Here is a 15,589-nt window from a genome sequence, read left to right on the forward strand (position 1 = left end):
AAAAAAAAATAGGTACCTAATATACAAAAAGGTTCCATTCCGACCCTGAACAAAAGTTTGAGAAACGCCTATATAAAACAGCCTCTTTATAGTCTTTATTTTATTTGTAGATACGTTTATTAATTTTATTATAGATTGTCCTCGCACGTCTATTTGGGTTACGGTTACGTTAGTGAAGAATACACATCGTGGCTCACTCCGCGATTTCGTCACTGCTACAGGCTACAAGTACATCCATTCCACATTCTTCTGTACATATAGTACTATTACTTATGTGCCTTAATTTCGATCGTATAAGTCTAATAAGATAATAGCAAAACTAAAAGCATGGAATTAAGGTGTTGCGATAACGTAACGAACTAGGTACAGGGAAAATAAGTTGTAACTAAAAATTTCATGATTATTTTGGTCATTCTCAAAAATATGTGTGCGGTATTATTGCCGCAACCCTTATATTTACATACAGAATGTATGAAAAGAGTCGTCGCAATAAGACGCAACCGCAGACATTCTCAGAGAATGACCCATTTAATTCACGGAACAATAATATTTGTCCCTAAACTATTACAGACCTACATAAAATCTATAAATTTAACATAGGCAGGCATCACAAGTTACATAATTATTAATCAATATGCATAGAGAAGTAACTATAAAAACGTCCTTAAAAATAAATATTTGTAGTAGCCAATTCCGTGTATTTTGATACTTCCATTGTTGAAATAACTCGACGGGGTTTTACAATTTTTACGTAGGTATTAATGGCAACTGTAGTGCGCCTAAAAAAGACGCATATTATTGTCCCACTTATCGTTGCTCGTCAAAAACACAAGGAGCTACGTGATTTAATTTTATACCAAAGTTCGCCACCAAATAACTATTAATTCTAGGCCGTGCTATATTATTTACTAAAATTGTATTTAATTATTTGGTGTTATGACCACGTTGCACGATGTTCTATGAAGAAGCCCATCCCATTCCTCATAAAACCAACTCGCATATGAATAGGTACACGTTAAAGTTAGACGACCAAATGCGATACATCAGGAGTGTAGGCAGGGAGGTACCGAGGCACTCTTGGCTCGTCGCGCCTCCTGATAGCGCCTCGGTCCACTGCCAGACTGATGCTCCCGGCCTCTTTCACTCCATTCGACTTGGCACGCCGTTGCGAGGGCATTATCGAGGCTCTCATAGTCTTCCGTTTCTGAAAAATTACCAATATACCTCAAGATCAAATCAAACATTAGTTATTCTATATATGCATCTACTTACGAAAGCTATATAATAATGCGTCCAACGAAGTCGTCGGGGCATGTAGCTATCCGAATGATAGTTTTTTTAGACGAAGTTGACTGTATGAATTGCCGGGCATAGAAAAAAATTGATGGGTGGGTTCCCATTCAGTTTGGGAAGTGGCAGCAGAAAACAGTAGATAGAGATTTTGAAACACGCTATATGTAGCGTTGATTAGCAAGCGATTTCTATGCCCCGTTTGATTTCAGAGCCGACGATCTGATGCGGGAAACTAACCATGTCTTGATGAGTAAAAATAATAAATAAACGTTAATCGTATATTTATGATACTTAAGCTTTAACAATTATAATTTCGATCAAAAACTAAACTAATGATATAAACTTGAAACGTTACAACAATAACGTGTTGCCGTGCGTTAACTTGATCGGTCCAGTTTCGCGATTAAGTTTAGTCTCCGTAATGAATGGTTTTCGAGTTATCTGTAGTCCACGGCGGCGGTCTCTTGGTCTTGTTTACCTCAATGGTACCGCGCCAGCGGTCAGCCGCGTGCCGAGCGATTTCCATCCTCTTCTGCTTCTTAATCTGGTGTCGCTTGTACACCACCTCGATCACGATAAGCACTATTCCCCCAATAATGCCCGCCAACACCAGTATAAAAACCCCCGCCATATTCTTCAAACCCAAGGTGTTCGGAGTCTTTTCGTTTTCTTCACAGTTTAAAAGATTATTGCGTAATATCCAATTGTTGTCCAATGACTCCATTATACCACCTATAACAACGTCATAGTTTAGTAGTTATATGTACCTATATGTGAGACTATACCTATCTATGTGCAGGTCACTGTACTTACTTTCATGAAAGTCAAGTATAGCTAGAGTTACTTTGTCAGCCCACGGAGACCCTTTTTGTAAGCCAACCCCGTAGCCAGAGCGACCAAATAACTCTCCAGCCGTTACTAACTCGCAGTCCTGAGCCGCTTCAAACTCCAAACGAGACGAGTCCCAGATAAAAGCCATTAATTTTCTGTAACATTAAGTAACCCTTTAGTGAATGCTTATGAGGATATGGTGAAAACTAGTCAAGTGGGAGCCGATGTCTCATCACTCCCACTAGGAGTGATGAAACATCGGTTTCTTAAAAATAAAGGCTATAGTGGAGTTAGAAACGTAGGAGAAAGGAAGGTATTTATATACCCTGTGTACAATACTGCGACGGATTCCCTATCTTACTGGCAAAGAGTAGGGTGAGCTCAGTGGCGTGCAGTGGAGATAAGACTTAAATCGGGCTCTAGAAGAGTCATTCTTGAAGGAATGTAACGCAAACTATAAAAATCGGCAACTTTTTTTTTGGTCATTTTGTATGGACTGCCTACCCTAGTGCCTACCTTTTTTTGTATGCACTGCACGCCACTGGGTGAGCTAATTAAGTGTCTATACTCGGGCGCACTTTTCTCGAGCGCTTTTCCCTTTTTCTGCATTTTTAGAGTTAAGTTATTCGACCAGGTCTTCGACAAGGCCTGGCAGTGGATTATAAATATGATTTACCCATTTTTGACATCCTGAATGGCCTGCTCCGCGTTATCGTAGTTGTTGGCCTCCATGGTTCGGTACATGTTGGACAGCTCTACTTGACGTCTGAAGTACATATCCACTCCCGAACCCTTCACTGTTGCACACGTAAGATTCTCCATTGTGTTTCGGAGCTAGAAGTAACATTAAAATCTCATTTTGATACTTTACTAATCGGCTTCGAGTCGTGATCAGAAAGGATAAAACTTGGTGAAAATGTTACAGAAGTTTTCGAAGCTAGTTTTAACATAGGTATTCCAGCTAGTCCGTCATTATAATGAGGTAAAGTACCTACCTACCTTAGCTTTTTTTAAATTACATACATATATGTCAACCGTAAAAAATCATACAATTCGGTCACTCTTAAATATTTACGACCGTATTGAGTTAAAATACTTATAATGATATATACAGGGTGCTTCCTGTAACAGGAGCAATAAATTAAACTAAAGGCTGTACTCCTCAAACTGACCAACATTTGTTCAGCAACTTTTAAAAATTATGAATCCTTTAGACTTCCTTTTTTTCATACAAAATAAATATTGCCTACAATGTACGTTGACATCAGTGTGTTTGACGTTACTTGTCACGCTTTTAACGTAACAAAATTTGCAATACATTGTGTCTTAGAATAAACTTTAAAGTGTAATAAAAATCAAACCATGAGTTATTTTCAAAAGTTGCTGAACAAATGTTGGTCAGTTTGAGGAGTACAGCCTACAGTTTAATTTATTGCTCCTGTTACAGAAAACACACTGTATATACTTATAATAATAACTTACCCTAGCATCATTAATTCCAGTTAGTTTGGTTTTTGGGCGTTCAAGCACGAGGAAAGCAGCCAAGTTGGCAGTGTAGGAAGCAACAATGATCATAGCAAAACCTGCCCACACCATGCCGAGCACTCTCGCCGAGAAACTACGAGGCGTCCCTGAAATTAGAAAAAACGTTTTTGTAAAATTGAAGGTGAGAATTAACTGTAAGTAAATATGTACCTACATAAAAATCTTTTAGATTCATCATTCTTAAGACTAACGAACATCGAATCAGAGCGCGCCATTAGTTTATATGAAGAGGACCGGTACGTAAAGTTAGGATTTTCTGCTATGCTTTCTTAAGGGCCAATTAAGGCTTCTTACCTTCTCCAATGCCGCTATTCAACAACACGCCCCAGGCAAACCAAATAGCGCTTGACAAATTCAACGCATCTTCTTCAGTCCCATCTATGTTCGCCAGCTTAAACCTTCCGAATGGTGAAAATCTGTCCAGCAAATACAACACCAATGCTACTACGTGTACTGATACCATCACTAATATCCATAAGGTGTTCGAAAATGGTTGCAAGAACGATACCAGTGTCGAGGACCGAGACGGCTGTAAAAAAAATGTATACAGGGTGACCGTGGTAACATGTTTAGAAATGACAAATTAATTATAGGAAGCCAAGATTACAAATTAATAAAATGAAAGATGCTATCTTTGTTTTCATAATTATTATAGGTACCTAAACAAATTCGAGACCAATCCATTCAAACCACTAGTACCCAAGCTAATACGATTTGCAAAAGTGATAGAACTAGAGAAACAGGATTTTGACAAGAAAAGTACTCTTACCTTTTTCTCGAGAATTGTTATACCTTGGTACTTAAAAGGTTTACTGAACTCAATAAATTCTGCTCGTTCAGGGTTTATGGTCAGTGGGGCCACAATCATATCCGCACGTTCATACACTAGTTCTCCTGCAGAAACATAACGTAACATATACTCAGATAATCTGACTTGTGGGCTCTGGGCTATATTTAAGCTATAAGAATGTAGTAGCCATCGTCTAGGTTAGGTTCACTTGATGTACCAAGTCACACCAGTCGACTGCTACATAATGCTCGATTGTAGAATGTCATATATTTTACCTATGAGACCGGTCCACTCTTTTTTCGGGCTAGGGGCAGAATAGTTTTTAATAACATAGTGCCCGAACTGTCCATCTGGTGAAAGTGCCAATGAGTAAGTGAAGTTTATCCATGTAGCCAGGTGTTTCAGGAGGTCCATACAGAAACCCTTGCAGCAGTACATTTGATCTGGACAGAAAGAACTAGGTACATCACAACATACTAGGGTTGCCAACCGTACTATATTATACCTATAGTATTGTACTATATTTTGGCTCTCTGTACTATATACATTTGGAAAAATATATAGTATGCTAAAATACTATATTTCCGATTAAACATATATTACACTCATGTTTAGTATTTTATCTAAAAGTACTATATTTTTTTGAAATGTACTATAATTTTAATGCCTCATTCTGGAAAATACTATATTCCACCAAAAAAAAGTTGGCAACCCTACAACATACTGAAGCAGCTGTTTAACTTTTGTAGAGGGATAGTAAGTAATAAGTAGTCATACAACTTAAAATATTGCTATAGAAGATAATGAAAGATTCCTTGCTGAATTTTGAACGTTACTTGTATCTTTATTAATTCGTATTTTATTTATACCCTTGCTATTTATTAAATAATAATTCGGGTTTAACCAAAATGTTATAAAAACAAATTCACTGTTAGGTACTAGCATTTTTGGTCCTTCGACCCGAATATAAATCTGCGCCTAACCGAAAGCTAACCATTAGATATAAGTTAAAAGATACGAGTAATACATATTTTTATTACCTGTATCGTCGGTAGTATTGTAATGTGGGCATGGTATCTCTTCAGCAGTGCATTCGCTGCCGTCATCAATCCGTCGTGCGTACACAAACGGTTTTTCCTCTATTGTTAATACCTGAAATAGTCATTACTAATAAACTTTTACTTACTTTATATTAATTACGTGGAAGACGAAGTATAATAAGGATATAGAGAAAGACCGTGAAAAGTCTGCAGAGATTTTGATAGCCCACGCAGTGCAAGTGTCATTTTCATTTTAAACGTCAAACTTCTATGAAATTATGACGTATAAATAACACTTACACTGCGTGGGGTATCAAATCCGCTGCAGACTTTCCTTGGTGCGACTATACCTTCAAGTGAGTAGGTATCATAAACCCTTCAGGCTTCGAAGGACTACGGCCCATCCAAATTATTTCTTGTTCTTTGAGCTCTAGTCGCATCTTCCGCACATCCTAAAACCAAACCAACGAAACCATGTATAGGTATAGTGAGTGCATGCAATAGTGAGTTACTAAGTTAACGGTTCGGGTTGTTAATATAGGGCATATGTTTAACAAACCTTGGAATAGAAATATTTCCCGACCGCTACATGTTCGCCTTGTGCTCTAACGTTCACCATATCGTATTCGGCGTTAACTCTATCCCCGTGGTCATCAAACGCCACATGGCCCGTCGCTCCACTCTCCAGAGTTTGCTTCCTTATGTAATCGAAGAGATGCCGACCAGTATTCCATGTGCTTCCTGAGTTGTCGCAGTCAGATGGTGGGGCGTTGATTTCTTCAGTCGTATTCATGTCTCGTATTGCTGATGCAAGGACATAGCTGTAAAAAAATTATTGCAATTTTTGTTCACATCTGTAATTTTCACCTTGCATATTATGTATATTGTACGTACATGGAATCCTGGATATGAGCGTGCTCGTTAGTGGCGTTGACGAGGCGAAGCCCGAGCAGTCCCTCGGGGGCGTTAGCGGCGTCCAGCGCCTGCTCCGTCACCACCCACACGTAGCCCGTCGTCGTCATGTTGAGGAACGTCGCATCGCGGAAAATTATTTCAGCGTCTGTTTTGCTGTAACAAAACACTTTTTACGAATCGGTATATAAGATTAATTTGCAATGCCCTACCAGGAGGGCCCCATGTGTTCCACAAATATTGTAACTACTTTATTATGTTATGTAGGTACCATGGTTCGCAATAAACGATTCTATTCTAAAAACGTGTTGGAATTTCGATTTTTAAGTTAACTAACCGATTTTTATACAAACGTTTAAAGATAACTAAAAAGCTTTCATTGGAAATGTCATAATTGCTATTCTTGGCAGGTAAAGAAGCTATGAGCCTATCGATCGATTTTAAATGACACTGCTACTCCTATGTAGTTTTGTTTATCTTACCTGGCATACATTAAGAAAACTCTTGACCTCGCAGTTTTTACTTCTATAAGTTTATCACTGAAGGAGTCCAAACCTGGCTCGAATTCAATAACTTGCTCGACCACCACTTTTCTGTCGACATCCTCGTCGACGCTTTGGGATGTCGTTTGGAATCTATAAAAGACAATATTCTCAGATTCACAATTTAATGTCGGCTACATGTAAAGTTGTCAAAAAAGTTACATATACAGGGTGACTTCTGACCGGTGACAAAACGACCAAGCTTTTTTATCAACGCCGAAGATGTGTATGCTCATGCATTGCATCGGTGTGTGCCTCTTATTACAGGTAAATATTTATCATCTTTTAAACAAACAACTAATAGATATATATATATAGGTTCACATACCGGCCTAAAATGGCTCGACCGTCCGTGTCCGAACTATGAATGAAGATGACCTTCATATAATTAAAATGTTTCAGGACATCGACCCACACATCGGCCTGATGAGAATACGGAGGCACTGTCCGCAAGAACGATACGTGAATGTTCTTGTCAGAAAAGGCAGAGTCTCTTGAAGATATACCGATCACTGGGATGTGGTAAAACCCACTCGTATATGACACAGCTGCTGGAGACAGGTCTCCAGTCAAAGGATGGGATACTACGACTGCATACACCTGAAAGGTAAGAAATCGATATTATTTCTCTATACGTAAAGTACATACACACACATAGAGTCACTTGGAGGATAAAGTTTTAATTGAAGATAACAAAGTTTACTTTCGGAGAGTAAGTATAAAAACAATTATTACAAACCCGATGGCCAATCAGATCTTTACAAACGTTCAAAGCAGTCTTAATAGGATTTGGGTCCATCAAGATTGAGTAGTCGTGATAGGTCACACCTCGTGGGACGTATTGATCCTTGAAGTTCAGATTCTGAAAAGATCAGATACATTGTAAATACCTGACAAGCAAGAAAGATTAAACGATTCAACCACAGCCACCCACTGATTTATTTATTGCCTCCATTTTAATAAAGAGGTAATTTTCTCACATGTGTCCCTGCTTTTTTATTATCAGAGGGGATATAGTAGAAGAAAAAACGAAAAAAGCACTCTTACCGAAATGGTATCTTTGAAGAAGGCAATGGACTCATTGCTAGAGAGCACCCCTCCGACGTTATAATAGGTTGGGTTGGAGTACCGCCGCTGGTCTCTGTCGGCAGAGGCCAGCTGCCAGCAGCTCACGGCTGCTATTATCCCGAGCATGGACCTCATCCTGTCTGGATACGAAAACAGAGGTGGAAAATAAATAAATAAATATTTGCCGAAATAAAAATTGCCTGAGGTAACAGAATTAGCATTTGTGTTTTCCACCCTGTATATATGATTAAAACTTATTTTAACAAAAATGTACCTACTAATATAAAATGTATGCGTTCTAATAATTAATTTCATCATAGGGATAAGGGATTTGTTCTATATTAGGTAAATCAACATTATATACGAGTACGATGAGATGTATATGTATAACACCTTAAATAGCGTGGATGTTCGTATTATTTCATAAGTAAGTACATCACTTACATACCTACTAGATCAATAAGCGTAATAGATTAATTTAACAAGTAGATTGCTTATCGTACAACACATTTATTTGTCATATGGAGGATTGTGCAATAGGCGTTTTAATAACGCTCTTTTCTAAGCTAAGAAGGTAGACTGTGCTTCATAAGAAACGAGAACATGTAACTACATACTTATCTACCAGAATTCCTAACGGATGTACTGAAGAGTTTACGTAATAACCATGATCCACCGCGTAACTTTTAATTACGACTGAATATTTCAGGCACTGGGTCCCGCCCTTTTGGGCAAGTTAAATGAGATCTCTCACTGCAACATATATTATTCATCACCGCTTAGTGCTAAATTAGGGAGGTAGGTATACTATTACTTACCAGGGAGTAATAGATTCTAGTCACATTTACGTCATTGTTTTGTTTAATATTACCGTAAAATTATTGTGTGAGAGAACAGCTGTGGGATGCTGTGGTACAGCGGTAGATGGAGCCTGCTCTGTGGTTGCCATGGTTACCGCGCAGTCGTATCTGCAACTTCAATCAATGTTAGACGAGGAAGGAAGTAAAATCCGAACATTGATTGTTAGGCAAATAGAGAAGGAATATTTATTCATTTGGTTGATAGAGTAAAAGTATAATCGAGAATATCGAGATAAATAAATTATACAAATCGTTATGCGGTGGTAATATATTTATTTTATAAAATAAAATATGAAACAATATTTTACTTATGTAACAATTTACAAAGCAGATTAAACGTAAGCAACATAAAACTTTAACATCATATCAGGCATAATATTCAGTTAACAAAACAGTGTTTTCTTTTTATTACAAAAATATAATCTCACGTTGCTACTCTCTACCTATCGAAAGGAAACATAATATAATACGGCTCGAAGGACCAATAAGATAAAACTTTTTAAACAAAAGTTATGTACATAATTTAACTTAAATGATTTTGTCTTTTCTCGTGTTACATAAGCACTGTGGTAAATAATTACCTACTTTTAGCTAGTACGTATTAATTATTAATTTAGCAAAGACCATGAAATTAATTATAATTTGTCTTAGCTATGTTCCGTTCCGAGTTCGTTTTATGTCATTCGGTCTCGTTTTCACGCACACATTATCAAAAGAGCCATTAGCTGGAGTGTAAAAAGTTTAGATTCTATATAATTCTTTTTTTTTTCTTACATGCACGCAAACGAGGGCTTGAAGACTTGGTCTCCCATAAAATGCGACGCTGTACACAACATATACGTACAGCGACAACGGGGAAACCACATGCAGCCTTTGTTTTAACGTTCAGGTGTTCAAGACCAAGCCCAAGCTCCATGTGCCGGCGGCGTCCACGTGGGCGCGGGCCAGGCCCAGGGCGCCCAGGAGGGCTGCAGCGCGGCCGCGGCGGCAGAGGCGGCATGGTGTGCTGCCCCGGCGGCGCCGGCGGCCCCAGAGCTTGACAGCACCGACAGCTTCACTGATTCTAAGTCTGAAATCATTTCACTTTTTTAATCGTTTGGTCGACGTAGGGCCAATTGCACCAACAGGCCGGACTAATCATTATCAACGTCACAAAGCAGTGAATTATGAGACTTCCCATACAAAAACTACTCCATTGGACAAAAGCCATAGAGTCTGCTGGTGGTCCTCTCTGGACGCGGTTGATTTTTCACAACCGCCGCGCGCATTAGTCTCCGCCACTTTTCTCTCTCGATTGTACCGGTTTTCATATACTAACATGGAGACATTACATAGAATCTTACCAGCATTGTGCAGCCTGGCAGCCTGGTTATGCGCCGCTTGCTGGATAGCGCGGGCAGCCGCCGCCTCTCGGGCCGCGGCGATCTTCTGAGCGGCCGCCGCGCGCGCCTTGGCTGCCGCCAACTGTGCTTGCGCGTGCACCGCCGCCTGCGCTGCCTCGAGCGCGTGTGCGCGGGCGTGCCTAGCCGCTTCCTCGCTGTGAAGTTAGGGTTAGATGAGTCTTTAAATAAAATTTTCTAATAGCACTTTCTCGCATACTTATCTACTTATATTGACATTCCGTAATAGTAGGTAACCACTTTGCCCAAATACTCGTGGTATTCAAGTTTAGATCTAGTGACAAGTCTAGGACAGCATTGAAGAATTTTAAGATTAACGCTGGGCCTCTGGTGTAGTTTTTTTATTCGAGTTCGGCACTGCTACCGACCCCGCTACGTCTTTTCTTGACGCCCTCGAATCTAAACAATAAAGAAAGTACCTAGCTAGCACGGGCTACCTTTTATGAGCAGCATGAGCGGCCGCAGCTTCCTTAGCGCTGGCGAGGCTCTGCTGCTCGAGCGCAGCGTGCTTCGCGGCCGCGACTTGGTGCTGAGCGGCCATCACCGCGGCCGCTGCCGCCTTCGCTGCTGCTACCGCCCCCGCTACGTCGGTACTCGAATCTGAAAATAGTGTAGGTATATTCATAAATCTAGCTATAAATATTGTTATTAGCTGAAGTACCTACTGGGAAGTTGTACCTATATATGATGAACTCATAAGTTTAGAATTACGACATAAATAGTGTACAACTGAACATGCAGGAAATTGCTGAGTTGTACGTACCACTAATTCTGTAAGTAGAAAATACATATCTCGGTCTGGCCTAGTGGATATAAATACTATAGTGACCCTGCCTATGAAGCCGATGGTCCTGGGTTCTAATCCCGGTAAGGGCATTTATATGTGTCATGACACAGATTTTCTGAGTCATGTGGTACTCATGGTTGTGTTCTATGTACCGTATCCACAACACAAGCCTTCATGAGCTTACCGTGGGGTTTAGGCAATTCGTGTAAAAAATGTCTCATAATATTTCTTACGATAGTGCCACATTACTTTATTGCTTTTTCCTATCCTATGAGGACGTGTATTTTCACGGAGGCCTTACCATGTGAAAGCACCACGGATTTCCAAGGAGCTCCGATGGCGTTGACCGGGCCGAGGTCCCAGCCCAGGCTGCGCTTGTCGGGCTTACTGCCAACGGTTGCAGCCACGAGAGTGAAGACAAATACCTGAATTTGGTAAATAAAAGTTTACTGACAACATCATCCCTAGCATGTCAGACCAAACACGACCAAAGCTGGACAAAAACAACCACAAAAAGTTAAGGTTTCCATAATTAAGTTGTTCGTGTCGCTTTGTCGCTCTTTCAAAACGTGGTAGGTACTTATCGATAAAAAAAAAATCCTGCAGCAAATATTGAGGTAATAATTTTCTTTTATTGTTTTTTTTTTTTTAATTATGTCTTTCTACCAAATTTAAACCCTTCTTTTTGGGAGAAATAAAAAATAAAGAAATTCCGTTCGTTTAATTCCCGCTTCGTCAATTTTCATATAGATAGGTATTATCTCATAAACCGTGATAGCTAGACAATTGAAATGTTCACTGATATGTATTTCTGTTGCCGCTATAACATTATATTAAAAATAACCCATACAAGAAACGTGATTTTTTTTCGTTTTTTGCGTAATGGTAAGGAACCCTTAGTGCGCGAATCCGACTCGCACTTGGCCGGTTTTTAAACCACTTACCAAAACTTTAAAAGACATGATGGTTCGGTTGGTGTCCGTCTTATATCAAGGAATACTTGTAATGTGATACCAATACAGAACATTGGACATTTTATATTGTTGCACGCGGAAGTAGGCAGTGTAGAAAGGGATCGCCATTATTCCTAAGAACAAGTAGAATCCGTCATTATCAGGCGAAATGAAAGGAAGTGTTATATGAGCGACCGGCGGAGGGAGCTAAGTAAACACACGAGACTTCGCACGATCAATAATAGCTACACACTGACACATTCATACCTATACCGTCGATATTTTTTGGTAAATAAATAGTTATTTGTACAACAAGAGATCAAAGTTTGATATTTCTTCGAGTGCTTATTTTGAGTCCCGAGCAAGCGAAAGATTCTATACTTAATAGATTCACGAGCGTAGCGAGTGAATCTAATTTAGAATCTTGAGCGTAGTAAGGGATACAAAAGCGCACGAGATGTAAATAACTTTGATCTCGTGTAGTACACAAAATTTTTCACCCTAAGCAGTGAGAACATACCTAGAGGGACAGAGATAATAGAACCCAAGTATATCGAACTTGTATTAGACCCCGCATGTTGAAATGACATTTGACTATAAAGGTCACTTGAATGGCATTTTGTATCACTCAGTGAGCAAAATGCGATTTTGCTCACTCATTGTGTTTGCGGGAGACAAAATGACTCGGTGAGCAAAATCGCATTTTGCTCACTGTTTTTAAGAAGCAAAGTACCCTTGTTCGGTGAAAAAAACATTTTCAGTTTCCTGTAGTCAACGGGGAACCCAGGTACCTAGTTTCGCCACGTCCACGTCCGTCTGTCTTTCTATCATCCTGCGACTAAAGCTTAGTTTTATACCCTAAAACTATGAAATTAAACCTAATCAGTCCATCTAAAAAGACACTTCCTAGAATTTAATAAAGTACTTATGATTAAAGTTTTATGTTTTATGCTATTAGCTATTACTTTGGAATAGGTTTTGCATTTCGCTCCAAGTATTTATTTATTTCAACTTTATTGCAGAAAAGAACAACTTAATGTACAAAAGGCGAACTTAATGCCATGAGGCATTCTCTACCAGTCAACCTTAAGGCACCGAGGTAAACATGTTTTTTTATAGGGCTAAGAGGACAGGGGAGTGGGAGGTCTATCGGAAAGCCCTAAATGAATACAGTAAAGAGATTAGGAAAGCTAAGAGAGCGTCATGGAGGAGGTTCTGCGAGGAAATTGAAAATACGCCTCAAGGAGCGAGACTTCACAGGATACTCTCCAAAGCTAGAAGCAATCAGGTAGGCCTTCTCAGGAGGCATGATGGCTCCTTCACTGCTAGTGAGACGGAGACTTTGGAGCTCTTAGCTGAAACTCACTTCCCAGGGGCAGGACAGGCGCACGAGTCCCAGGTGTTCAGAGGCTTGCATAGGCCTCGCCCGGAGGACTGGAGGCAGGCTGCCCTCGTCATAAGGCCCGGGATAGTGAGGTGGGCTATAAACTCTTTCAAACCTTACAAGACGTGCGGCCTGGACGGAGTAAGCCCTGTGCTAATGCAGCGAGGAGCTGAAGTCCTAATCCCGCATTTGGTTAGAATCTTCAGAGCTAGTTATGCCTGGGGACACTTGCCAGAACAGTGGAACAAGGTCAAGGTATTATTTATACCAAAGGCTGGGAGGAAGGATTACGCTTTAGCCAAGTCCTTCAGACCGATCAGCCTTTCCTCGTTCCTCCTTAAAACCTTGGAAAAGGTAATCGATAAGTATATCAGGGAGAGCTGTCTTCTGAGAAAACCCATACACGACAGCCAACATGCTTACCGCAGGGGCAGGTCTACAGAGACTGCCTTGCTGGAGCTAGTTGACAGAGTGGAAAGGGCCTTGGAAGACAAGGACATAGCCATGTCGGCCTTCTTAGATATTGAGGGCGCCTTTGATAATACACCCATTCGGACACTGGTGGAAGGGCTTAGGGCCAAGGAGGTGGATTCCACCACTGTCCGCTGGGTGCAAAGCATGCTCTCAAGCAGAGTGGTTAGGCTAGACTTGCTTAACACTACACTCGAAGTGGCCACTGTGAGAGGCTGCCCGCAGGGAGGTGTCCTATCTCCCTTGCTCTGGACTCTCGCGGTGGATGGACTTCTGCACAAGATGGCGGAACTCCGAATCGACACTCAGGGGTACGCAGACGACCTTGTTGTGACGGTGAGGGGCAACTGCCAAAGTACTTTATCAGACCTTATGCAGAGGGCTCTCAACACCATAAATACATGGTGCGGAGAGAATGAATTGTCTATCAATGCAGATAAGACAATTATAGTACCATTCACGAACAAGAGGAAACTGGACAAACTTAAACCTCTTGTCATGAATGGTAAAACTATTCCGTTCTCAACAGAGGTCAAATATCTGGGGGTAACACTGGACCAGAAACTGACCTGGAACAAACATGTGGACGGAACCATACAAAAGGCCAGATCAGCCTTGGCAATATGCTGTCGTTTAGCAGGCAACAGATGGGGTCTAAAACCCAAAATTGCCTTATGGCTGTACACATCCATAGTGAGGCCGATAGTGTCTTACGCCTCTGTAGCATGGTACAGGAAAACGACGCAGAAGGTAACAGTGATGAAGCTTGGCAGCCTTCAAAGAACTGCCTGTGTCATCGTCACTGGGGCCATGTCATCCTCCCCGACGGCAGCCCTAGAAGCCATACTAAATCTACCGCCCCTCCACTTACATCTAGAATTGGAGGCGAGATCTAGTATGCTTAGAATAGCGGGCGCGAGGAGAGGTAATTGGTTATCGCAAACTCTGAGACTGTTTAAGGAATCAGTGTACGATATTCCTGTTCTTGGGATGCCATCCGACACTATGTCACCCAAATTTTGTCCACTCAAACTTTACTCAGTGGAAATCCCCAAACGGGAGGACTGGTCAAACAGTCAAATCAAGTGGAAAGAAGGAAGCCTGAGGTGGTACACTGATGGCTCCAAATCCGGATCTGAAGTAGGCTGCGGAGTATACGGTGAAGCGCCTAGGAAAAGTATCAGCTTAAACCTAGGACGTTTTTGCTCTATATTCCAGGCAGAGGTATACGCCATTCTGGAATGTGCGTCAATCAATCTGCAAAGCAACTACGGCAACCATACTATCTATATCCATTCGGATAGCCAGGCGGCACTCTTAGCCCTAACCTCCGATGTCACCACATCGAGGCTGGTTGAGAACTGCAGGCAACTATTGAACAACCTTGGAGCCAGGAACAAGGTTGTTCTACGTTGGGTCCCGGGGCATGCGGGTGTCGTAGGAAACGAGAAGGCCGACGAACTCGCGCGAGCAGGGGCTAAGGGGAAGAACTACAGTCCTGAGCCCTTTTGTGGTATCCCCAAAAGCCTAACGCGGCTCACCCTAAAGACCTACTGTCACTACAAAACCATTCAACTCTGGAGAGAAACAACAGGTTTGAACCATTCCAAAGCGCTTATCAAGGCCTTCAGCAAAAAGGCGTCCTCGAACGCCTTAGCGCTGTCTAGGAACCAACTGCGCAACTTGGTAAGGGTGCTTACCGGGCACTGCGGC

General features: G+C 41.0%; 1 protein-coding gene across 1 annotated transcript; it reads right to left on the bottom strand.

Moving 5' to 3' along the window:
- Positions 1 to 859: 859 nt before the first annotated feature.
- On the bottom strand, positions 860 to 8,169 carry LOC134666907 (glutamate [NMDA] receptor subunit 1). The gene is made up of 16 exons (XM_063524214.1): positions 8,001 to 8,169; positions 7,693 to 7,815; positions 7,282 to 7,553; positions 6,894 to 7,046; positions 6,394 to 6,567; positions 6,059 to 6,320; positions 5,850 to 5,951; positions 5,500 to 5,611; positions 4,735 to 4,902; positions 4,439 to 4,563; positions 3,964 to 4,198; positions 3,607 to 3,755; positions 2,801 to 2,958; positions 2,107 to 2,279; positions 1,772 to 2,025; positions 860 to 1,204 (listed from the first exon to the last, which is right to left on the bottom strand). The coding sequence occupies exons 1-16, from the start codon at positions 8,154 to 8,156 to the stop codon at positions 1,022 to 1,024; spliced, it is 2,799 nt and encodes a 932-aa protein (XP_063380284.1). The 5' UTR covers positions 8,157 to 8,169; the 3' UTR covers positions 860 to 1,021.
- Between the last annotated feature and the right edge of the window lie 7,420 nt (positions 8,170 to 15,589).

This window comes from Cydia fagiglandana, chromosome 1, assembly GCF_963556715.1.
Source record: "Cydia fagiglandana chromosome 1, ilCydFagi1.1, whole genome shotgun sequence".
Lineage (NCBI taxonomy): Eukaryota > Metazoa > Arthropoda > Insecta > Lepidoptera > Tortricidae > Cydia > Cydia fagiglandana.